Raw genomic sequence first — 25,164 nt, 5'->3', positions numbered from 1 at the left:
GGACATCTCCACACTAAACTGCTTAGTGACTTAAAAACAGTGATGTGGCTTTGCTTTTATGATTGAAAAGCTTAAAGAAAAAAGATATGGAGATCATGCATACTAGAAGGGTCCAAACAATTCATTAGTTTAGTATATTGACAGCCACACAGATGGTAAAACTTGCGTACCCTGCAATCACTCTAGCTTGCAATTCAGATAGAAAATTTTCTCAGGAGAAATTATTCTACATCTTGAAAACTCATTTAAGAAAGGTGGCAAGAGGAATGTTTGAAACTGCATACACATACACAAAATACATACACAATTCTGTATCATTCGATTAAGCTTTTTAATTATTTCCTATTGCTTTGGAAAAATGCATGAAGTAGTGTGGAACTCCACACTTCTCTGCTAAGAGGAAATGTCTTCTATTCTCTTTTCCTTCATTCTGGGCAGTCTCTTTCTTGCTCTCCTTTGCACATCCTTTGCCCTCTCCTCGCCTCTACTCTATATTTACTACTGGGTTGTTCATTCTTTATCTTCATTCTTCCTCCTCCCCTAAACCCCGTATCTGTATTCATTCTGCAAGCTACAATATATCCTTCTGGTACACTTTCTTGTACTTCCATCTGACTTTCCCTTAAATTTTGAATCTCCTTACATCCAAAAATTTTCTCTCTCCAGTGCAGGAAAAGCAGCAGCAGGATTAAAGTGCAAAAAGCTTAATATGCAGTGTAAAGAGAGCTAATTAGTTGTTTTATTGGGAAAATAAGGGCTATGTCACAATTATAATTCAGGAACTTGATGTCAAACATGAATACCATAGAAGACAGCTTATTTCTCCACACCACACAGAAGCTAATTGGAAACAACATTTCTCAAGCTTGACATTTAATCTAAACAACTGTTGAAAAATCATTTAATTAACAGACAATCAGGACAACTAGCAGCAGCCATAAATTAACTTATAAATCCATACCAGAAAAAAAAAAAAAAAGATGACTTCATTGTAGCTGGTCATTAAAAAATAGATACATACTTTTAAAACTAGTTAAATATCTATCATATAACTCAAAAGATACTTTCTGTGAAAGAACCAAAGGTAAAATACTTATTTTCTCGGCAGATATTTATGAGTTTCCTCTGCAATGGAAATCCAAGTACATGCAATTTATTTTAATGGAAAAAGTTCTTTTGTGCTTTCATTATATTTCCCTTTAGATATCGTGTCCAAATGATATTCTGTGTAATTGGACTAGAAATAAAAACCCCATACATTTCTCTTCTGAATGAAACTCACATCAAGTATTTTCCTCTAATCCTAGCTCAGCATTTACAGTGCTGGAAAACTCTGCCCAATACTTCTCTGGAGACAAAAGGGCAGGCAGCATTTTGGGAGCTCTGCAAGTCTAGCCACATACTTGAAAGGCACCAACTCTTGGATAGAATATGCAGCAATTAAAAGCATTAGGGAAAAGGGTATTTTTACTGGCTGACAACAGTTAAAGGAAAGCCAACCAACAGCTCATTTGTTATAAAACCAGTTCGGGAAACTATTTACTTTTCAGTCAAGTCTTTCATTCTAAGCGAGTAACTTACATTTGTCCTAAATGGCAACATTACCAACTACTGCATGAGAAGGATGGAAGCAAAACAGATGCTCTTGGTTCTTTCCATGAGAACTAACTCCCAGAACTGAACAAACAGACTGCTCCTCTGGAGTGACATGATCTCTTTCCTGAACTGCACTCGGACAAGCTGACGGAAACAAATTTTTCTGTCTGTGTGATTTTAATACTGATTGTAAATAAGTCTTTAATAAACACATCTGCAACTTTCACAAATTGGCTCTTGCGCTGGCTTCATGCTCTCCCTCTTTTTTATGCACAAGCTTAACTTATGAATGTCAAGACTTCAAACTTTTGGTTAAGACCTTCTATAAAATATACCTTTTCAAACACACCATTATTTAACCACCTTGTAAATACATTTTGTGAATCATAAGAGGAGCATTCATTTCCTATAAAAATAAATATTTCCATGTGAGTTAGTTATGCATGAGCTTCTGTTAGTGAATTGAGAGAAGTGACTGAAATTCATAAGGTCCTGCAAGGTTCATTTCTCTCCACTGAGTACAAAGCGAGTCTACAAAATTAGTTCAGATATAAAGTGGAGAAACTGAATTCAGCTTCCCATTATAAAGTTCTCTTCTCAATATCTTTTTCTAAGTATAATTTGTCGTACCTCCACTAAACTGTCTCCCCCAGTATTTTCACATTTAGAAGTCTGGACACCAGGCCAGAATAATGTTTATCAGTTCCACTACTTTGTAGAGGGACCAATTTCCTTTACATACAAAAACTCATCCATTTGCATTCATTAAACTTATACAAGACTAATCCATAAATGTCACATGCAAATATTTTACACTAACTAGATTAAAATATTTGAATTAATTTGGACCATGTTAGTAATACTGGAAGCTCACTTATCCTTCCTCCATACACTGCTAAATCTTGAGATGGTTCTATCATCTAAGTAACAGTACCTGTAAAAAATGAGCTATTGATTTCATATAATTAAAGACTTCAGACAAGTTACCATCAGCATTTCACCAAATTACCTTGAAGAAATTAAAAGGACCTACATGAATTCAACGTCTTTCATCCTTTTTTTTAAGACACAAGATGAACTGCATATTTTTTTCTTTTATGTGACAAGACATTTTTCATGAAATCATGCTGACTGGCATCATTGATGATTTTTAACTGGTAGTTCTTTATTGATATAGTTCCAAATTACCTTCTTTGTTATTTCCAGATGGAATGAAAACCACCTCAGCTTACTATTCTCTGGAACATTTCTTTTTATTCTTTGCAAGCTCTAAGGTTACTAGGTGTTCTCCAAGTCCATGACATTTGCCTGGTTTGAGATCTTTAAAAGGTATTGTTGTCAAATCAGAATTCATGTAAGAATAGTTCCAAGACTATTAAATTATACAAAGCCTACTGACTTGATGAGCTGATCCTACTGAAACTTGTGTTTTGGCACTATCTGTTCCGTTCCTAACATCATAAAAATCCAACCTCCTCTTCCAGCAAAAAAATTTCTGCATCATTACTTGCTTCATGTTACATAAAAAATTCAGTTACAACTGGCTTCCTAGATTTTTTCCCCATGATGCTGCTTCAAATTTTATCACTATCCCACCTCATCAGCTTAGTCTAAAGTTTGCTCAGGGAACGATGATACTCTGGGTGGTCAACAAAACGTGTTCTGTACTTGTAGAAAACTGGGGTTTGGGATATTTAATGAGGCTTCTAAAGTACAGCTTTTATGATAAAAATCTCTGGAAGAAACAACATCCCTGGTTTGGACTCTGCTGGACTGAACACAAAAGTGAATTTAAAACCCGTTTTATTGTTTAAGGAAAAGAAATAAAATCACAGCTTCTTCTCCCCATCCAATCCTACTCCATAACACACATTTTTATATCTGGCTGCCCCTCACCAGTACCCTTAGAACTAGATTATGTAGATTTTATCAATTCTTCCTAATTACATCTAAAAAATAATGGAAATGTAATGGTGACTGGAACTGTAGTAGCAAGAGGGTGTGGCTTCCCTTAAGGAGAAGGCAAACCAATAAACTGGTTTTGGCTAAGGGCTGAAATTTCACTCATACCTCCTTCCTCCTCTGCTGTTCACTTCCATCCCCTACCTGGCCATATGGCTTTAGCACTTCTCACTGCAAGGAAATAGTAATATCCCTCACCAGAACTGGAGAGAAATAGTCAAGCAGTAAACCCCAAATTTATTGTGATGGCAAGAATTCTGCTTGTTTGTTCAGTAAACTCAGCTGGTTTATCAAGTTCTCTGAAAACAAGAGAACCGGTACAAGGAAGGGGGGAGAATAATGTCTGTCCCTCTTAGGGCTAAAATGCTGTAAACCAGGTCAGCTGTAACATGAAACTTTAGTTGCTGATTGCAAAACTCACTAGATTGATAAGGAATCAAATTGTTCCAGAGGGAGACAGAGAGGAAGATAATCCCAAAGGTCACAAACCTCAGGCTCTCCCCTCTAAACATACCTTATCCTGTATCACACATCTAGCTTACTTTTCCCAGGAAGCCATTATTTTTCCTAACTCCTATGTCTCCAAAGGATATGGATCAGCACTCTCAAAAAACATGGAGCAAAGGCTACCTCTCAGCCCTAGAAAGAATGCAGAAAGAGGAGACTACAGAAAGAGTAACAAGAGCCACCTAAACAATGGGGAATGCAGGGAGGAAGAGGTGAGAGATGGACATATTTTGAAGGCAAGAGAAAAAGGGGAAATGAGATTATTAGCAATAACATGCAATTAAGAAGCATTAGCTTTTTCTTTTAAAGACCATCAATTTAATTCTAACCAGGCATCCCTGTTGCTTTTATATGTGAGAAACAAGCTCTTTTGACCTGCATTCACTGAAGAAACCAACCCTGATCATTGAAAGGTAAGGAACAAGCACTCTCCAGGTCAGTCATCAGAACAGCTCTATCCATCAGGAAGTACAACACCGTCCTGCAGACTGAACTCTTTCCAAGGACTTTGGTCTGCAATCCTTTTTGATCATTTTCAGAATCATGAGAGGGAGATCTGTACCTCCAATGCCAGTATTATTTTTACTGGGGGGACAGAGAGGGGGAGTATCCTGGGTAATGTTTGGGGCATGCTCCTTTCTATAGGTCAAAAGGCTTTGATCTGTTGCTTTGGGCTTTTTTGTCCCTCCCATATACATCCAATGGAAATCATAATACTTGGTTTCAGGGTAGAACCATGTGATAAGAGAACTGCACTCTGGTTTTTCAGATATATTGTTGGCATTGAAACACAGGTATTTGTGTGTGTACATAAAGTTATATCTGTACATGTCTTCCTTTCTGTATTATTCATTTTGAAAATGAATTCATTATTAAGTTAATTAGTATGTCCAAAGATTATTGTAAATGCTACTTGTCTAAGATGCACATTCCATTAAATCCTCAGTAAATCAACTCCTGGCACAGCGGGAAGAAAGTTCTCGTATTTTAGGATTTTCTTGTTTCAATCTTTCAAGTGTCAACCCCTGCTCACTCCTATGGATACCCAAAGCTGTGTTTCAAGGCATTCATATTTTGTAGCCATTGCTACCGTAGCTATCAGCAATAAAACCCTCAGCATTCTTATACTCTAACACTCTGAAAGACTATTAGATATAGCACATACCATCAGTAAAATACACCATTGAAGAAATCCCTAATTCTTGCAAATACTATTAAGTATCAACTGGATTTTGCATGTTCAGAAAACAAAAAGTCATTCTTAAAGCTCAAGGAGAAATACAATTTACCTACCTTTCTGGTAGAAGAATTTTCGATAATAATATGCACCAAGGTCTACATGTTCAACGATGTATCTTTTCACTCTGTCTAGATGTAAAATCAGATTCTCCTTGGGAACTTCCAGAACTGCAACTCCAGCATTTGTGCAATGAGAACTCAGAGTCGATTCAAATGAGGCACTTTCACACCCACTGAAGGAACCTGAATTAGATTTGGAAAGGCTGATCTTCCTTTCCCCTTCCCCACCAATCTCATTACGAAAATAAGGACAACTCATCACTAGTTCATTGCTTTTATCGTCCCCCTGGTCCATATTAAGACTTCCTTTTGAATTCAGGTCTTCAGTGCTGCCCATTGGAGAATTGAAGCTTGCAGAATGGGACAAGGGTCCAGAGACAAGTGATGCTACAGCAGCAGCAGATGCACCTGTCGTTGTGTTCCTTCTTTTAATAACATTATGCCTATTGATTGCTGCTTCATTTAAATCAAATAAAATACTCTGTACATCATAATGAGCAAAACACTTTGGACAAGTCCAAGGCTTAATGCTATCTTCTGACCTGTTGTCTTCAAGATCTGAAGACTTCCCAAGTTCCCCTTCTCCTTTGGCATTACGCAGCTTACGAAAAATAGATGAATCTCCTGTCTCTGATTTTGAGCGTCTCTTGAGTGGCTTCTCCCTTTCCTTAAACAGTCTCAGGTTTTCCCTTTGAGTAATAGGCCCGTCTATCACGTCTAGAGAGAATCCTGAACCCTTGCTTCCACTGGCAATCAGAAGCTCACCGAGTTTAGCTGAGCCTGGGCTTCTCTGATCAGACTTTTCGTCTTTATAGCCCTTCAATAAGTCAAAAAAACTTTCCCCTGAAGTTCCCTGCTTATCTATGGAAGATGTGCTGCCATACTCTCTGTGCAGAGATGGTCCAGATTTAAATGTGGGTGAAATACATTCATCAAAACTATCCACATCAAGCTCACTTATGGTGATGTCGCTGTTGCTGCGCTGTCGTATTCTGCGAAGAGCTTTCCTTGGGGAACTGGGATAGCCATCGGGTGTAAGAAACCTGGAGTCTAGATTCTCAGATTGTCTGGTCTTGTTTTTAAGTGTGCTCTGAATGCTCTTTAACATGACAGAATCACTAGCATTCAGGTTAACAGAACTTCCCTGACTCCCAGGACTGCTTTTAGAAGACATGCTGTCAAGGCAACTTGACGTTTCAATATCTTGACTAGATCTGCTTGTCTCCTTGATGTTCTCCTTCCTTGGGGGCCAATCAGCAATCCTTGCCCTGACCCCCATTTTAGGGACTCCAGGGGTAGAGGTAACGTGATGGGAGCTCTCATTGCGAGGAGGTCCAACTGGTGCCATGACTGCAGATCCTAAGCTGCCATTCTGTGACCTAAAGCGCCTCATGTAGAAGTCATCCGAGTGGACTTTTGAGGTGCCATCTGTTCCGACTGATACCCCAGTGGCAACAGCCCTTTCGGTCTGGGACCGCTTCAAGCTGGTCATGGTCTTTCAGTATGTTCAACCTTAGTAAGTTCCAAAAAAGCCCACAGTCATTTCTGCTTTTTAAATGCACAGTTCTCTTCTGGAGAATAGTCTCCAAAATATACAATGGTTGCATGAGATCTTAATCATGGACATTTAAGGACACAGTTAAATGCTGAATGTCCCAAAAATTCAGATATTCAGTAGGTTTTGATAAGCAATAATTTCCTTTAACTTCTGCATTTTAAGAAGCAGCCATGCTCCAATACATTCAAATAGTTCTAACATCACTCGAGCTCCAAAATATCAGAGGTGTAATTGAATGGCTTATGCTTCTTTTAAGCCTAGAACAGAAAAAAAAGAGATAGAATAATTAATTCCTTAATACAGAACTTTTTTGGTAACTGATACTATCATATCAATAATTATCAAGGTAATTATTACACATAATTGATATTCTTATAAACATGTTTTTGAATCACATTGATCATCATTGCAAAAATGCAGCACTGCGTTACATGGTGGTGGTGAGTTTTTTAGGTATTGTTGGGTTGCATTCTGAAAAAATAATGCTGGGTTCTGATTCCAACAAATACAAATTTTTCCTTCTGAATTGATTAGTGGTACTTTTTAGCTGGGTTAATGAACAGTGTTACAAAGCACTAGTAGGGAGCTTCTCAGCTAAGGACACATACAGCATACATTTCCCAGAGAAATTATATAACAGCCAGGTCAGGACTCCAATTTTATAATCACTTTAAAGAATTTACCATTTACAAGTCATACATCCTTGGTTGCCATTAGGTATTAACACTTCCTATTCAACTTTCCCATTAGTGTAAATATCTGATATGTTAACTTAAAAAAAAAAAGGGAAGCTAATTAGAATAAAGTGTATAAAATTGTTAGAGAGGATGGTTGTCAACAACATTTTTTTTGTGCTTTACACAGCCTCATCTGCACATTAGCTGCATAGTCCAGAAAGCATGTATTACCTCTGACCAGAGTTTACAACACATAAAAAGGTTAAAGCTTAATAGAAATACATACTTTTAAGTAACTTGAAAAAAGTTTCATTTATTTCCCTGGCTAATAAAATTTTGTCTACCACAGCTCCTGTATTATTACAGCTTCACAAAGTCACAGAAATTAAATGCTTTCCCATACCTCATCAGTACAGAAGTGATTACAAAGCTTTTAGTGCACTGCCCTTTGAGGAGCTAAAAAAAACATAATCCACAAATACATCCTTGCTGGTAGAAGACAAAAGGATGGGATTGTCAAGATAAAATCTTGCATTGCTGTGTACATCCTTTAACACAAAGAAGTTAATAATTTTCCATGGCTGAACCAATCAGACAAAATGTGTCCTTTAAATATTTGCCAAATGCGTGCAGAGATGCTGCTGAACCAGCACAGCATTGACAATACAGTATTGTCTAAAATCAAGGCTTTCTAATGCTTCCAGGAAAACCAGCACTTTCTGCAGTTTCAGAACTACAGTACTTTGCACCACACTAATTAAATACCAAGTGAGGGCACTTACTGCCTCCAAAGGCAGCATGTTTAAATTTCACTTGCCATATAAAGCACTTTAAAATAGCTGCTCTTAATATAAAGCTCAACACATAAGGAATACTTAAAACGCAAGCTACTGCATCACACGTAACAAGAACAGTGCGAGTCCCCCAGGGTACAACTGTATTTGCACAGGCATTTACATAAATGCAGCTCTTCTCCTTGTAATGCTGCTACAGTCTTACAATCATGGAATGGTTTGAGCTAGGAGGGACCTTAAAGATCAACCCGTTCCAACACCCCTGCCACAGGCAGGGATGCCACCCATTAGATCAGGTCTTGAACATCTCCAGGGATGGGCCATCCACAAATCCTCTGGGCAGCCTGTTCCAGTGCCTCATCACCCTCATAGGAAAGAACTTTTTATCATTTAATCTAAATCTTAAATTTTTGAGTTTAAAACTGTTCCCCCTTGTGCTATCACTATTTCCTCAGGTAAAAAGTCTCCATCTTTTTCAAAGCTCTCTTTAAGTACTGAAAGGCTGCAATAAGGTCTCCTCACAGCCTCCTCTTCTCCAGACTGAACAATCCCAGCTCTCTCAATCTGTCTTCTTAGAAGAGTTGCTCAAGCCCTCTTATCTTCATGGCCTTTATGTGGACCTGCTCTAAACAGTTCTACGTTTGTTGTTGTGAAGAATCCAGACCAGGATGCACTGCTCCAGGTGGGGTCTAACATGGACAGAACACAGGGGAGACTAACACCCCTGGCCTTGCCGGGCTTGATGCAGTCCAGAATACGGTTGGATTTCTGCACTTGCAGCATTGTTGACTTCTTACAGCTTTTGTTCACCAGCACCCCTAAGTCCTTCTCCACAGGGCTGCTCTCAAAAAGTTCCTTTCCCAGTCTGTACTCATGTCTAGGACTGCCCTGATCCAGGTGCAGCACCTTGCATTGGACCTGTTGAACCTAATTAGGTTCTCACAGACCCACTCCTTCAGCTTGTCAGTGTCTTCATAGATGGCATCCCTTCCTTCTGTTGTTTCAGCTGCAGCACTCAGCTCTGTGCTGTCAATGATACTGCTGAAATAACAGGGTTTTTTCTAATTAGAATAACTTTAGAAAGGCAGTCTACCCATGCTGCTGTTTGAAAACTACTGAATTCAGTATTCAGCCATAACTTCTTACAATTTTCAAACACTCTCCAGCCTAAGAACTAATCAGGCTGGTGAAACAACTTTGTGCACCATCAGACCAAGGAAGGGAAAATGCAAACACTGTATGCCATGACACAACCTAATCTTCTGCCCATAATTTTCAAAGTATGCCTATCAAAGTGCCTACTTTGCAAGGTGCCTAACAAAGAGTGTTTAAGCACTATTAACCTCTATGAAATGGCAACACTTCACAGCACTTCCTAAAGATCTATACAGATCTTGCTTTTATAGGCAGGACAGAAGGAAAATAGAATGAAAACTGATAAGGATTTAGGGCAGGAGAATGCCAGGCTAAAAGGGATCGTAAAGGAAAAGTCAAGCTGAGGGTTGAACATAAAACATGCAGGAGTTTAAACATAAAACATCCACTACCACAAGCTGGTCTTCACAGTCTGCAGTGAAAGCCAAGATTTGTCCCTCTCTGTTCCCCTTCCACCAACATTAACTCTGAAAGCAAAGTATACACCTCCTCCCCCCCAAATGCTCTTCTACTGAAACACATCACCTACTAGTACAGGTTTGTCATTAACTTCAGGGCATAAGTTCACAGCAGCTCTAAAAACTCCCAAGCTTGGTGTTGACCATATAAGCATCCAAATACCACCAGTTCTCCCTACCTCCCCAAATTATATGTTTTCCCTTAAAAATTTTCAGGACAACAATCCTAAGTACGGATATGGATATACAAACATATCTCGAATCACATGAAAAAATATAACTAAGTGGTCTATGTGACTTACTCTTGACCTGTTGTATACATGGTTTTGTCATTAGTTACATGACCACAAGTGTATTTTCCAAAGGAAATTCTCTGTTCCTGACGCAGCTTTATGCATGTCTCACTCTGGCGACCAGCTTTTTTATGTTCTGCAGGTTTTTGCAGCTGTCCTCCTTCATCTGCTGCAGCAGTTGGAATACAGGCCGTAAATGATTACAGTAATAGTTAATATCATACTCTGAAGAAACTAACTCCGTCATTGACTGTGTCTATATTAATTAAATCACTATTAAGTCAAATTTTTTTTGAGAGTGCAACCACCTGTCCATGTTTATTTCTCTAGACCTTCCCAGCCTGGTGTCTAATTCGAGACCTAACAGCCTGGTGTAAAAAGTTTAATTAGTTTCAGTCAAAATAAAGTGAAAACATTACATTTGATACCAGCAAAAATTCCTAAAGCACAGGTCCTGGGTACACTGGTTATCAGCTTTAATGAAAATAAACAACATCAGCAATCTGTACTTTAACCTTTTCTAGCATTCATTATTTGCAAAACACAACAGCATCAGAGACAGAACAAATCTCACTGGATTTAAAAGACCAGTAACAGGTGTTATTTTGAATAGGAAAACCTGCCAGAACTTAAATATTAAGCAGCAAAAATGCTAACACAGAATATGCAATATATTAAAATTAGTTACAATTACAAGATCAGCAGTATGGTACCTACTTCTAATGCCAAGAGCAACATTTGCAAAGAGTAACAAATCCTACTTTGTTACCATTTCAATATAGAAAAAAATACATCTTAAGATAGAGCTATGAATATCTATGCAAACACAATACGGCAAGGACCAACTAGCATAACCACGAAAATGTACTTTTCCAATTCATCTCAACTTACTGAGGAGGCCAACAAAACAATCAGATGAACAGCTATATATAAAAAATGGAAACCAAATGCAAAGACTACTGAAAGGGTACATGAAAACTTAGTACTGATTATATCAACTAAAAACCTGAATAGAGAGTTAAGAGAATAATCATAAAACCAATTATCTGCTTATCTGGTTCCATACAATAATTAGTAAAGCAATCCAAGTATCTGTTCAAAATAGGTCTCAGATACTTAGAACAATTTTGTTTGCTTTTACCAGTACCAGATGACTAAGCATCTAATCTCAACTCAAAATGAGTAATTCATACTTTTCATTCAAATTCACCTATTTCATACTTTTGCTTTCTACTTATACCTTTTTAAATCAATTTGCTGTCTCCTCCAAAGCCAAAGTTTTAGGTGCAGGAAAAAACCACTCTTACAAAACTTAAAAGGACCCTCTGGATGAACTGCAAGATGGTTTTGCAGACTCCATCATTCTTAAAAGGCAGGGAAGTCAAGGATCTTGATTTCTTATTTGTGATGCCTGAAGTTACACACCCAGAAAAATGAAGACCTACCAGTCAAGATTTCATCTAGAGACCTTTGAAATACAAAGCAGCAAATACAAGTAGTTGATCAAGAAGAACTGTCTCACTCAAATCAGTTCGGGATAGGAAAAAAACCTCAACTACTGCACAGTAATCAGTTTCTATCTTGGATCTAGTTAGACAAAGAAGGTAATTCAACAACTACTTGTTAAGATGAATGGAGGAAAGGAGCTCATGCCTGACACATCAATTCAGATACCTTCTATTACAACTTTTCCTAGCTTTAGTTATGTGGAATCATGCTCTTTTTCCCTGCAAAGTAGTGACTTTGCCCACAACTGAGTCTTACTTGACAAGATTCAGCAATTACTCTTATCTGCTGAGATTATGGGCGCTAATGATCCTAAATGGTCTGATGTTGACAGAGATAGATTTGGGGGGCACCAAATTATTCATGACTCATAACGTTCCAAAGGAAAGACTTCATACTTCACCATCAGCCCTTATTATAAAGTGGCATTTTAAAATTAAACATTTAAAAACAAGTGAATCAGTTTCAACTTATAGGAAAGTCTTGCTTTTGCCAAGCCTCCACACCATGGACCTGCTCCACTCCAAACAGTAAAACATAGTAGAGGGTGGTAAATGCCACATATTGCCAGGGATACTTTAAAATCACCAAAGCTGTAGGATAAGGAGATCAGAATAACATTGTACAGCAAGCAGTTGTGAAAAACTTAACTGATATCTTCTCAGTTCCATGGGGTTTACTAAACCACAGTCAATTCAGGAAATGCAGTGCAACAACACACACATTACTGGCAGCAATCCTTGCTAACTTTTACTGGGAAAAGAAATGCCATCAGTATAAGCTTCTGAAAACTAGAAGCTCCTCTAAAACTAGAAAAAGAAATGAGAACAAGGAAAAATATTTTATATAAGAAAGCTTATCTATTTGTGGCACAAATTCTTACCTGAATTATAACAGATCAAACCCTGGGAGGGAATATTAATTTATCAGCCAATTAAGTTATCATATGTACAAAATAATGTCTAATTGCATAAAATTGATTCATCGGAGGAGAAAAATTCAATTTAGCCTTTTGAAATACTTTATCTGGTTACCTATTATTAACTTTATCCTTTTCTTCCCAGGATTACTTCCATCATTGTAATTGCAGGAAAGCTAAAAGGTTCATCTCTCTGAGGAAGATTTTACAAACTGAAAATTTATTTGAAGAATAGTGTTTGGTATTTTACTAACTTACTGGTTTCTTTTTTTTCAAACTTAGCAGAATTGCTGGCTTTGTGTTACCTGAGTTTGTGATAACTGTCAGTTCTGCATAGACAGACAGATTCCCTCAACCTCCCTTTCTTTTCCCTCCACTTCACCAATTTATGTGTCTACAAAATTTGTCAGTGATTCACAAGTCAGCAAGTCTGCCTTTTTCTCTGAATGTTTCCTTGCATCCTTACCATCAGAAAAAAAAATCTTTGCTCTGAGGACACCAGGTGCCATCTGTTGCTGTACACACAATGATCACCTGCAATGATCTGCTAGGATTTAGCACTGCTTTATTCTTAGATTCATTCTGTGCTGAACTAGGTGATGCAAATAGACATGAACCTAGGCAAGGTTACATGGATTTTAGGGTGTAACAGTAATTACTGTGAGTCACTACCAGCAGCTTCTGCACTCTGCAGTATATGCCTCTCTCCAGACAAAGCCAAGCTCGCTCTGCTTTCACAGTGGAACATGCGGGGGATGCACAGTCACTAGGAAAGGGTGCTGAGCTGAGCACATCACTGTGGCACTCAGCTGAATTTGCTCCCCCAGGTTTCGAGCCCTGGTAACCATGGTGGTAAAGCATCAGCTGGCTCAGAGCACAGAGAACCAGCTGGCCTCCCTGTTGCCAAGACCATGAACTCACAGTCAATAATCATAATCTCCTGCAGTCAGTGGTAAATGCTCGTGACATAACAGGATGGTAAATGAAGCATAATAAAAGCTATCAGACTGAGATAGATATAGCAATGCAGGGGACAGTAATCTCCCACCTGTGCACTTCAGCACATTTTGCTCTGTTATGATTTCCTACTCATTATTCACCAAGCAAACACAACAATATCTCAAAGCCAGAACTGCATCCTCTGTTTTCAAATCCATTTCATATGCATTAATCAAGACATGGATATCACAATTCTCGAGTGTACAAGTAACTGTTGCTGAAACAAATACTTAAAAACTCCTTTTAACTGAGACAGAAAGTAAGACTGAGAAAAGGACTGCACAGTCATTCCTACTTCAACACTAATGTTCCATTTTGATACCAGTGTCAGTCATCTAGTTAATTAAGTGTAGAATCCCATTCCTGGAATGTAATTTACAGGATCTAAAAGACAGATTACAAGTCTTACTGTATCCTATACTGTATTCTATTCCTGGAACAAAATTGTTAATAACAATTTACTTTTGAAAGGAGTGCTTGCTCTCTAGGAAACGAGTCTACATCAGTGGCAATATGAGAGCAAATTATTCCAGCTCACAGATACCATCTCTAAAGAGAGCAACTTTTTACCAACTACAAAACAGTTTGATTTTTAACCCTCCCTCTTCTTATTTTAGAGATGCTTCTTCTCTGTTTCTCAGCTTGTAGCTGTTGCTATATTGCATCCCTGGGTAATGGTCCCAGAAACAGACCGTCCTTCCTGGTGTGTGAACTCTTATAAAAAGTTGCTTTACTGACAAGTATCCAAGTTTATCAATTACCAATAACTGTGACAATCTGACCTATGAAGAGTCCCAAACCAAAATAACAATAACAAAGAGAAAACAGTCCAAGAAACAACCTCCCCCAAAATGGGCTGATATTTCCTGGCCTAGATACAGTTCAGTGGAAAAGCTACAAATTCCAGTACGTGCCACGGGTGCCCTTTCCCGAGGTTTGCACCCTTGCTCATACTTGCATAGCACAAAGGCCCATACAAGTCCTTTCTCCTCCAGTGTGGCCACCATTTGTTTCCAGCATACCTTTGGTACCAGTAGAGAGACAGAATTTAGCCTGTGGTCTCTGAGCTGCTTCCAGTGGCTCCGTTCATGCTGGCCATACTTGGCAAACGAGCACACAGACCTCACCATGTCTCATAACATGCCACAAACATCAGAGTTGAGTGAGACCTCAGTTTGGAAGAGGGGTAAAGAGCGTATTTAACCTACTACCTCTCCAAACTTCCAGGTGCTTCTAAGTAGTCTGGAGTGCAACTCAAAACTAATTTAATTTTTCTTGTAACAGGTGTTGGACTGCATCACTAATTTGTTAAAAAGATTATTTAAAAAATATAAGCCCATAATTTTGCTAGCATTTGAGATCTTTTTCTCAAGACCATTAATATTCCTTTATCACTGCAGTTGCTTCTCCCTAAACTATTGATTTGGTAAAAGATTTGCAAGGAGCTGCTCTGGTGTCTTCATGAAAGTCATCCAGCTCTCAAACCTCCACAAAGCACTGTTTCTCCATAGGTTGGCTGATAATTATGTCATGTGTTTAAGGGAGAAACAAAAGCAGCTTTTCAAGAGCAAAAGTTAAAATTTACCTAAAATTAATAGGCTTTGTTTCCACAAGCCCGATATTAATAATCTAGAGAGCCTTTCATATTCATACACATTCCTGAAGATGCTCTTGCAACTATTGCTCCTGCTTTAAAGGTACTGCTTCAGTGCTGGACAGAATTACAAGCAGAGGGTGTCACCAGACACCAACACCAGAGGCGTTCATCAATTTCTGCACCATCACCACTTTGCTGATGTCCCAGGCCCCTTCAGCAGCCAGTCACACAAAGTCTCCTGTCACTCTAAGCCCAGCTGCTGGTGCTGTCCCCCTGCACAATCCTTCCTTCTCAACCCTGGGACCCTCTGCCATGCAGCTTTTTTTGGCCCCGGTCCCCAGTGGGATAGAACAAACTCCATCAGTTTAGAATTTCAGGCCTCAATTTGCTCCCTCAATGAAAGCCATTCAAAAGACAGCTGAGCATCTCATCAAACAAAATATCATTTCTTCAAGCTTCCAAATAATTCATAGGTGTTAAATGAATTTGCTTCCTTATCAGCTAATGTGAAAATACCAAGTAGATAATTACTTGAATCTGTTACACTTCCTGTATATTAAAAGAAAAGTTAATATATTTTCCCCTAAAATATATCATTTGCTTTTGTGTGTATATACCATGTATATTTTTGTGTATATACATCTACATATATTTACACATAAGATGTTAATGTTATATTTCTAATGTTTCTCTAGAAGAAGTACTTAAATATAACTTTAGCAAACATGGTAATCAACCCTCATGTCATTTTAAGACTTCACACTAGTAAATGTGCTTAATGAACTGCATTCACTATTGCTATATGAAGAAAACAAAATTAAAGCTAAACCTATCAAACATTGACTGTATCTTTCTACAGGAAATTTTGACTCTACTAACCTGGAACATGCCCTGCAGCATGAATCTTTTAGGTATTCAGATTATTCAAACCTTAGGCAAATAAAGACAGCATAAAATAATTACACTGAAAATTACAGTCCAAACTATAAAGTCACACAGGGCTACAGAGAGCAAAAGAGATTCTTTTTACAGTCCACGTGTTTGAACAGATAAGAGAGCACGCAATTTTCAAACAGTCCTTGCAAGAAGAATAGCAGTTTCCATTTCAAGTGACTGCCACATCCAGTCAAGTGTGCAACACCAAGAAAGGAAGTCAATTAGAAAATTCGAAACCTTAGAGAAAGACAGTAATTTGTAGCAAAAACTTAAACTTTTTTTTTAAAACCCTATGATTGTGAACATCTGTAATATTCAAATTGAAATGCACTCAGTGAAACCCTCCACAGCCTCTCACTACAAATCCTTTTGGGAAAAAACTAAAAACTCAGTAATACTCTTTTTATCAATATACCAATTATCTTTTTCGAATTTCAAGTTTTGTATTACTATACTGCTAAGCTCTTGAAAGCATACTGGTGTATCAGTGTAAAGAACTTGACCGAAGAATGCAGATAAACAGAAAGTAAAAATAAACTTCCCCTAATAAAAATAGGTTAAAACAAAAGGTTTAAAGAAAAAAGTTAACTGCTTATTTAGATAATGATCTTAGAAGACAAAACATTAGTAAGCAACAGATTTTATAAGAAAGCAAGAATAATTTTCAGCAACTCTTCATGTTCGCATGTTTTTCATTCTTTTCATTTTGCTCTTAGACCATCGGCTTCATACTTTGCCTGCTATCACTTCACTCACAAACATCCCATTTACAAGCCAAACTCTGGTGTCCTTTCTGTGGAACACTAAAATAGGCTTCAAAATCAGTTATGTATCAATTTCCAAAAGGATTCTAAAACGACTGCCACTAGCAACCACCTAGATCACTGTTAGACTGATATTGATGGATTACTGCATGCTGCATTTCTCCCATATGCTCCACCCCAAAGTGGGAATACTGGGTGCAACCTTCTTTTTGGAACCACATTTTGTCTTTTCTGAAGCCTACTTTATCCATACAAGCAAACAAAAATGACAACCAGATGAAATAACATTTTTCTTCAGACAATTGTTCACATAGAAGGCATGGCAACAGATTCAGTAAGTCACATATTTTTAGAGCAGTGCTTATGGCAACCCCTCCCATTGCTCCAATGCAACAGATCCTCCTAAACTAAAAAGGCTGTGGTCTTTGTCCAAGGAAGATGTTTATTTACTAGTTTGGTTTCATTCATGGTTAAAGATGGGGTCATCCCACAGACCGAAAAAGAAAACCATCTTAAATTACTATTTGACACACATGCTGTGTAAATCTAACTTATGAGGAACCATAAATCCACCAGAATCAAAAAGAAGGCTTTTGGGCTTCTCTAACTCTTATATAACATAAGAAGGTGTGACATCAGAGACCCCTGGGGATAATTCATTTTCCTGTTTTTGACCAAACACATATAAAAAGCTTTTTGTCCTTGACAATCACATTATTTTCTAAATATGTGCATTACATATGTATTTTCAAAAATGCCATATTCATGAATATAAAGGAAAAAAGAGTTCAACCTCCACATAGGATTGTATAGAGCTTTTTTGCTTAATCTTCCTTTAAAATGTCATTTAAAATTGAGACTAAAAGAAGCACGGTTTTAAGTAAGACTTCACCAGTTTTGGGGGCACGAAAATACATCAGAAAAGTATGGATGGAACCATACAACTGACAGGAATTTAAGAGCACTAAGTGCTCTCTCACCATGTGACAAAGATGAGTGTGTTACATCCATTACCGATATCACCTCAAAAACGGCAAAGGACGTCTGAAGCTTTCAAAGTGAAATGCAAAAGAATGACAGATAAACCCGCAAACAGCTCCAAAAACCTAGCAGGGAACAGAGTACAACTACAGAAACCTTGTACTCTGCTAAATGAACAAATATTACAATGGCATTCCCCTTTTCTGTATGGGAATGTACACAAAAACACGAGGCAAAAGCCAGACTGGTAGTACATAAACTATTATTCTACATCTAAAATACTTCAAGTACTGATAATGATGAATAAAACAATGTAGAAAGGGACAACAACCATGAGCAAAAACATGCAGTTACTCAGCAGAAATCTGCATCCTGCATGATTGCAACATTTATGGTTTAGAAAACAATAAAGGTAGATATAAATATTTCAGTTGATTCATTTCTTGTGAGTGCTGTGCTACGAGTGGGTGTTCAGGCTGGATTTCACAGGACTTCGAAGAAGAACTCTTCATCTGCAGAAAACCAAGAAAGGTTACTTGGAAAATTTCTCAGCAGTGACGAACAGGTAGATGAGACCCTTTGATTTGATGATGTGGGTGTGGTATGTTCTACAGTCCTACCATAGACTATATGGTCAAGGCAACTGAGAGCATCCAAGTAGACAGCACTTCTGTTTTAAAGATAGCAACACCAGTCACTCGCTGAGGGCAGAGAGTTATCTCCAGCAACTGCAACAGGAACATAATACATACCTGGCCACCTGCATCAACTCTTCAGGAGTGAATATGAAAGTGTGTGCACACCTCATTATGTGAAGCAACCTACACCAAACTGCAACACCAGGGAGAAGCAAATAAGCAATTCAAGTCATGAATCCAGACAGTCAAGCTGGCAAATCAGGATACAAACTGAGAAGAGCAAGCAAGGTGCCAGCAACATCTAAAAACACACTTTGCAATTTAAATAAGAATCAGTCTATTATAAGCACACATATGCCAGCAGTACTGGCACTTCATCCATATATTGTTAAACCTAAGAATAAAGTTTAGGTAGATGATTGGATACTTCCAGTTACCTCAAAGCATAAGTAAACTTGTGTGTGTTTGACTTGCCCACCTGTCCATGCAGGTCTTCTATCAACTGCCTTTCTAGCCTAAGACCCAAATTACTCCTTAAAAGATTTATTCACTTTTCTGTAAGTTGGGCTACAACAACTCAGAGGTACGACAAAAATAAGCCTCCAGCCAAACATTCCAAATACAGTCCAGCATGTCCATTTGAGATTTTTTTCATTACAATCTAAGGAAGTATGATAAAAAAATCTTCTTGCCTCATGTGATTTTTTTTTCTCCAGTCATGGTCAGTAAAAGGAAATATCTACATCTGTTCCTAGTTCACATGCATGAAAAACATTTTATAAAATGAAAACAGATTTGAAATAATTTAAATTCCAACACTAAACCTTCAAAAGTAAATTACCTACAGAAAGTACATGTGTGGGTGTATTCCTGTTTCACTGCATCAACAGCCTTAATCAGGCTTGCATACTATTTCTGATTATGGTTCATTATATAAAATCACGTTGATAACACTTCAGCAAGAACATTCCTTAACCCTTTCTGAAAAAAGGAAATATCATTCTTGCACCAGTTTTCACCCTTGCTGTCTGTGTTTGGGGATGACTTTCTCCAGGCACCCCTGACCTTGTGGAAGCCATGACAGCCAACTGTAAACCACAGGAATCTCCATCAGTGAAAAGGCTGCGGCTCCTCCCTGTGCTGAGTCTGGTGACTCCTGCAGACGACTCTGCAGCTCCACTTGCCCCTGCAACCCCCAGGTCCTTGCTGATCCTCCCCAAAAAGCAGCCTTTGAAGGCTAATGCACCTCCCTGCTCATGTGAATTCAAAATGATTCCAATTGCAGCAACTGGAGCCACGTATCTCCTGCTCACTAACTGAAGGCCCTGCTCGGAGTTCTGAGGAGTAGTTAGGAATACAAACAACTACTTTGAAGCCCAATGTGCCTTTTTTGATTTGCAGGGCTGCATTTTCCTAAGCACTACAGTTTCTTTTTTTGTTTTGTGTCTATTCCTCTATTACTCCAAAATGGGGATTTTATCAATACACTGTACTTTCTGTTAGCCAGATCAATATCTGAAAACTACTTGAAAGTATCAGCAATTGTGAAGCATAACTTATAATTTCCCAGTAGGATTTCTGACCAGAAAAGGATCATAACTGTGCTCCACAATCTGCTTGTAAATTTCAAGATAAATTGGGTCTTGATTTCATCCTGTAAAGACTAGATGATTTTGAACATTGAGAAACTTTGCTCAGTGATACCATCACTATGAAAAGCAATTGATCTTTCTATATGCAACATGGAATTTTTTTCTAGGAAAAGCTTTCAGGAAAATGGTTGTTTTTTATGACAATTTCAGTGGCTGATTCAGTGAACAGTCTGATGCTAGCACTACTCAGTTTTCATCATAATGCAAAACTTTATACTCTCACTAAAGAAATCCTCTTCAGTAATTACATGAGTTTTAGTCTCTAGGATTTTACAGGAAGATGCAAATATAATTAAGCTGTTTTATGTGCACAAACGTGTTTGGAGGAGGGTTGTGGGGAAAGAAAAAAAAAAGAAAAAAATTTTGAAAAAAATGACCCCATCAGCTCAATTTGGATTGGAGCCCTCAGGAAATGAACTCTATTCTTCAAGCCTACCATGAGCACAGCAATGGGATTAGAGCAGAGAGATCTATTTGGAGCTGGTTGCACACACACACAAAATGTTACAACCTAAAACCACTGTATGGCTAAATCCACAGATACTTATTTTTTTCACCACTTTGTACTTCATGCCAATCATACAGTCATCATTTACCAAATTCAGTGAGTCAGTTTTTGAAGTAGTGAGACATGGCTCAAAATAAGATCACAGTTTTAAAACTGCCTGCTAAGCATAGAATCTGAAGATCACAGAAGTGCTTCAAAATACTAACTTTTATAATGAAAATATTTGGTTTCCTTCCAAGTAAAGTACTTAGGTCAGTTTCTGCCCCCCTATACTTTAATACACTTGCCAGAATTTCCACTGAGGATGAGCACTCATCCTCTCATCCTCCACTCATCCTAGCTGAAAATCTCTCTAAAATGAAACATAAAACTTCTGACAGCCTTGAGTGGTTCAGCTCAAAAGAGGGAGTAAAAGTTTTAGGTGAATCTTTTATTTCATATTAGGAAAAAAAAATACAAGTACTGGAATAAGTTCTACCATGAAACAAAACAAAATAGATTTCTAAAGCTTTACTCTGCTTTTGAAGTTCTGAAGGGGAGGGGGGGGGGACGACGACACAGGACTTGCATGCTAGAAAGTCATGGTGTGACCATTGAAACATTACAGTTCTCTTACCACAGAAACACAGAATTTCTATAAAGCAACTAACAAAAATGCATGATTAGTTATCAATCATAACCATGACTTATGGATGCCAAAACCTATCTAAAAAAAAGTGGTCAGGTAAGTCCATATACTAAAAATGTCATCAGGGGTTTCAAGTGCAAATAGTTCAACATGAAGTTAGGGAAGTTCCTCAGTCAGACTTCTAGAAACTAGGAAAACATAGCTGAGATATGCAACTATTTATTTACCCCTACCTTTCTCTTCCATACAGATACAGCACTTGTCTGATTCAGAACTGCTCTTGGCTATGCTCTTACATAAGATGAAATCACCAAGTTTTATTAGTAAAAGAAATTAGCTTCAGGGAATAATGTTTTTGTATTGCCAACTCAGATGAAAAGCAGGAACTTTTCAGGAGCCTTGAAGACTGGGAACTTGTACTGGTCCAAAGTTTCAGTTAAAAACTTGGTAACTACTTCTGTATTGCAAATCTGTCTCCCAAAATCCACATACTACTCTACTGCAATGGCTTTTTAAAAGCATCATTAGGTCAGAACAGCCCATAAACTAAAACAAACAAAGAAACAGGCAAGGAACATAACAGAAAATGTTTGGGGAGTGTTAGTATAGCCTAATGCAGCTTCTGGAAACTAAATTACTTTCAGAAGTAGGTTGACTTCAAAATACTCATTTAAGACCAATGGCTTAGACATCAGCTATTCACAAGGCTCTCTGTCAAATTACAAAAAATAAGCATTTTCTTGTTTTGCCAATTTGCAAGTATATGCAATCAGAGCATGAGGACTACCATTTTACAGGTTATTTTAAAAGCTAGCTTGAGGACTTTTCCTATGACAACAATTGCTCTATCAAAAAACTCTTTCCTTGAAAAACCCTGTCCTTACTCTACTGAACCTAAAATATGAGCATTTAAGTCAAGTCTTCTCTGAATTGCCCCCCAAAGCAGGCTTTGGGTCTGTCCTTACCGATTATAGATCAAGTCTACAACGCCACACTCTCTAAACTACCATTAATTAGCTGGAGTGGCATTCTTCACCCACAGCTCACAGACAGAAAACCTTCTGACAAAGCCATGGGAGATAATAGGATGATGTAAACCAAAAACAGAAGCGTGGAAAGGCACAAGATTATTTTAGCAGTCAGAGGATCTGAATAAGAAGAAAATAAATATTGAAGGAAAAGGATATGCCTGAAAAGACAAGAAACCTAATACCTTCTTTTCCTTAATGTTATTTATCCATTCATTTATTGCAGCCAATAATGAAACTACTACAAGCCTTCTTTCTAAAACAGAAGAGAAAGCTTTGACTTCAAGGTGAAAAGTACATTATATACCATCAACAGTACCTACCTTAAATTTAAAAATCTGCATACACTAGGAGACGTTACAGAGCTGTGCACTGCTAGTATGCAACAGTACTGTATAACTGATCATGAAGAAAAAAAACAAACTTGCGATTCTGATATATTCTAAATTAACTTTGCAGAGAGGCCACCGGGAACAGACCGGTATCGCCATTTTCCAAACCACGTTGTTTGAGAATCAGTATCTTAACTTCCCACTCACACCAAGTCATTGCATCAACTCCCACTAACTCTATCCTACTTAACTTCAAGCAGAAAAGTCATCAGTTCAAAGTATGCCAAGAGAAAATATTTTAGTTGTGAGTATATGTGGAATGAGAGCAAAATAAGAAAGTGAGAGAAAAAAGCAGAATGTAAGGCTTCATGCAAAGAAACTGGGATGATGTTGCATTAGTGCTAATACATATGAAAACTAAATCAATGGTTCTCCTTCCACTGCTCCTGCAAATCATCACTTACAGATTAAAGCATCTGGGAATCATGGAATAACATCCTTTTAAATACATGTAATAATCTCAGTTATATGATGCTGAAATTCTCAAGTTCATTACACTTCATGGACTGATTATGATGATTATTGCTGCTGTGAGAATTAGGTTTTAGCAATGCTGATTACATCTGAAATCTTTGTGAAAACCATTCACCTTCCCATACAGATGAAGAAAAAAAATTTTGAGGAACAGAAGAGAGTTTTAATTCTTTAGTTCTTACTTAGCACTGTGGTTTCATCTAAATTACATACCCAAAGTAAAGTAATGCAGTCCTAAATTACTAAAGCATTTGAAGAAAGGAATAAATTATAAAACAAATGTTTATGTAAAAGTACAGTGTCCTGGTTTTGGCTGGGTTAATTTTCTTCATAGAGGCTGGTATGGGGATGTGTTTTGGATTGGTGCTGAACACAGGGTTAATGATGTAGACATGTTTTTGTTATTGCTGAGCAGGGCTTACAGAGCCAAGACCTTGTTTGGTTTTGGTACAGCCACACTGGCGAGGAAGTTGGGGGTGCATGGGAGGTTGGGAGGGGACACAGCACAAGGGCAGGTGACCCCAGCTGACCAAAGGGACATTCCAAACCATGTGACATCATGCTCAGTATGTAAAATTGGGGGAAGAAGGAAGAAGGGGGTGCATTTGGAGTGATGGTGTTTGTCTTACTAAGTCTCTGCTGCATATAATGGGGCTCTGTTCTCCTGGAGATGGCTGAACACCTGCCTGCCCTTGGGAAGCACTCAGTTAATTCCCTGTTATGCTCTGCTTGTGTGAACAGCTTCTTCTTTCTTCCCTATTAAACTGTCTTTATCTCAGTCCAGAGGTTTTCTAGCTTTTACCCTTCCAATTCTCTCCCCAAACCTGATGATGGGGGAGTGAGCTAGTGGCTGCATGGGGCTTGGCTGCTGGCTGGGGTTAAACCACAACAGTTTCATTTATTTCCATTGTATGAACACTATTTTTATTTTGATACACTTCCAGCTGCAGTACATTAACCCACAGCCCTAGTGACATACCAGCAGAACCCAACTCACATCAGGAGTAACACATTCCTCCCTGCCTGACATCGCCTCAAACAGGAGGTCAGAGTTCCCTTCAGGTGAGTCCATAGAAGGAAACAAAAGCATCGAGAACACAGACCTAAAATTGAACTTCACAAAGACAGAAGGCAATGGTCAGCGCAGAGATTAAGTAAAACTTGGAAAAACAGAAACTATGATGAGAACTACTTGTGAAGGTAGTCCAAGTACACCCAGGAACATTAGCTTCCAGTTTTAAAAACCACAATGAAAAGTTCAGAAATAAAAAACTAGTTAAAATACTGCTAAAAAAATTTAACTGAGTTATGTATCAGCATAACAGCTACTATACTTAAAATACTGTAAAAACACACCTTTATCATCACCGATAATAGAGGAATTTCTATACAGATAGGCCAAAAATATTAAACCTGCATTTCTGGAAAATGACTCAGCAGGTAACAAATTACTGTACTGTTTTTGACTTGCAGGTAATATGTAGTGCTGTAGCAATCTGGTGAGCAGTCTGAACAGATGCTGACTGATAATGAGAAGACATGGCAGCAGAAAAGTGCTCTGTTTCTAGGGTATTGATCCTTACAAATATGGCTTTAACTCAACAACCTAACTGCCAGCAGAGAGGCTGTATTAGCACATAATTCCTGTGTCTAATGATCAATAGTTAATCAGCAGAGGAGAAAATGAGCAGAGAGAACCCATTAGTGCATACAGAGAATTACCAGATACCTTGAAATACTTGTGCAAAATTAAACATGTTGGTAACGGGAAGACAACAACCCTATACTAAGAAACAGCACTTTCATACATGAACTGGCAACATAAGTAATTTATTATCCAAAT

General features: G+C 38.0%; 1 protein-coding gene across 4 annotated transcripts in view; it reads right to left on the bottom strand.

Moving 5' to 3' along the window:
* The window catches only part of SIPA1L1 (signal induced proliferation associated 1 like 1), a 200,803-nt gene that overhangs the window by 63,544 nt on the left and 112,095 nt on the right, over positions 1-25,164 (bottom strand). For all 4 annotated transcript variants that reach the window (XM_071427213.1, XM_071427211.1, XM_071427214.1 and 1 more), the window contains one exon: positions 5,359-7,179. In XM_071427213.1, the coding sequence (XP_071283314.1) occupies positions 5,359-6,856 (1,498 nt within the window). In that variant the 5' untranslated portion in view covers positions 6,857-7,179. The remainder of the gene's footprint in view (positions 1-5,358; positions 7,180-25,164) is intronic.

The sequence above is a fragment of the Agelaius tricolor genome, unplaced genomic scaffold, assembly GCF_023055355.1.
Source record: "Agelaius tricolor isolate 1412-34295 unplaced genomic scaffold, bAgeTri1.0.p SCAF_5, whole genome shotgun sequence".
NCBI lineage: Eukaryota > Metazoa > Chordata > Aves > Passeriformes > Icteridae > Agelaius > Agelaius tricolor.
This window is presented reverse-complemented; position numbering and strand designations above follow the sequence as displayed.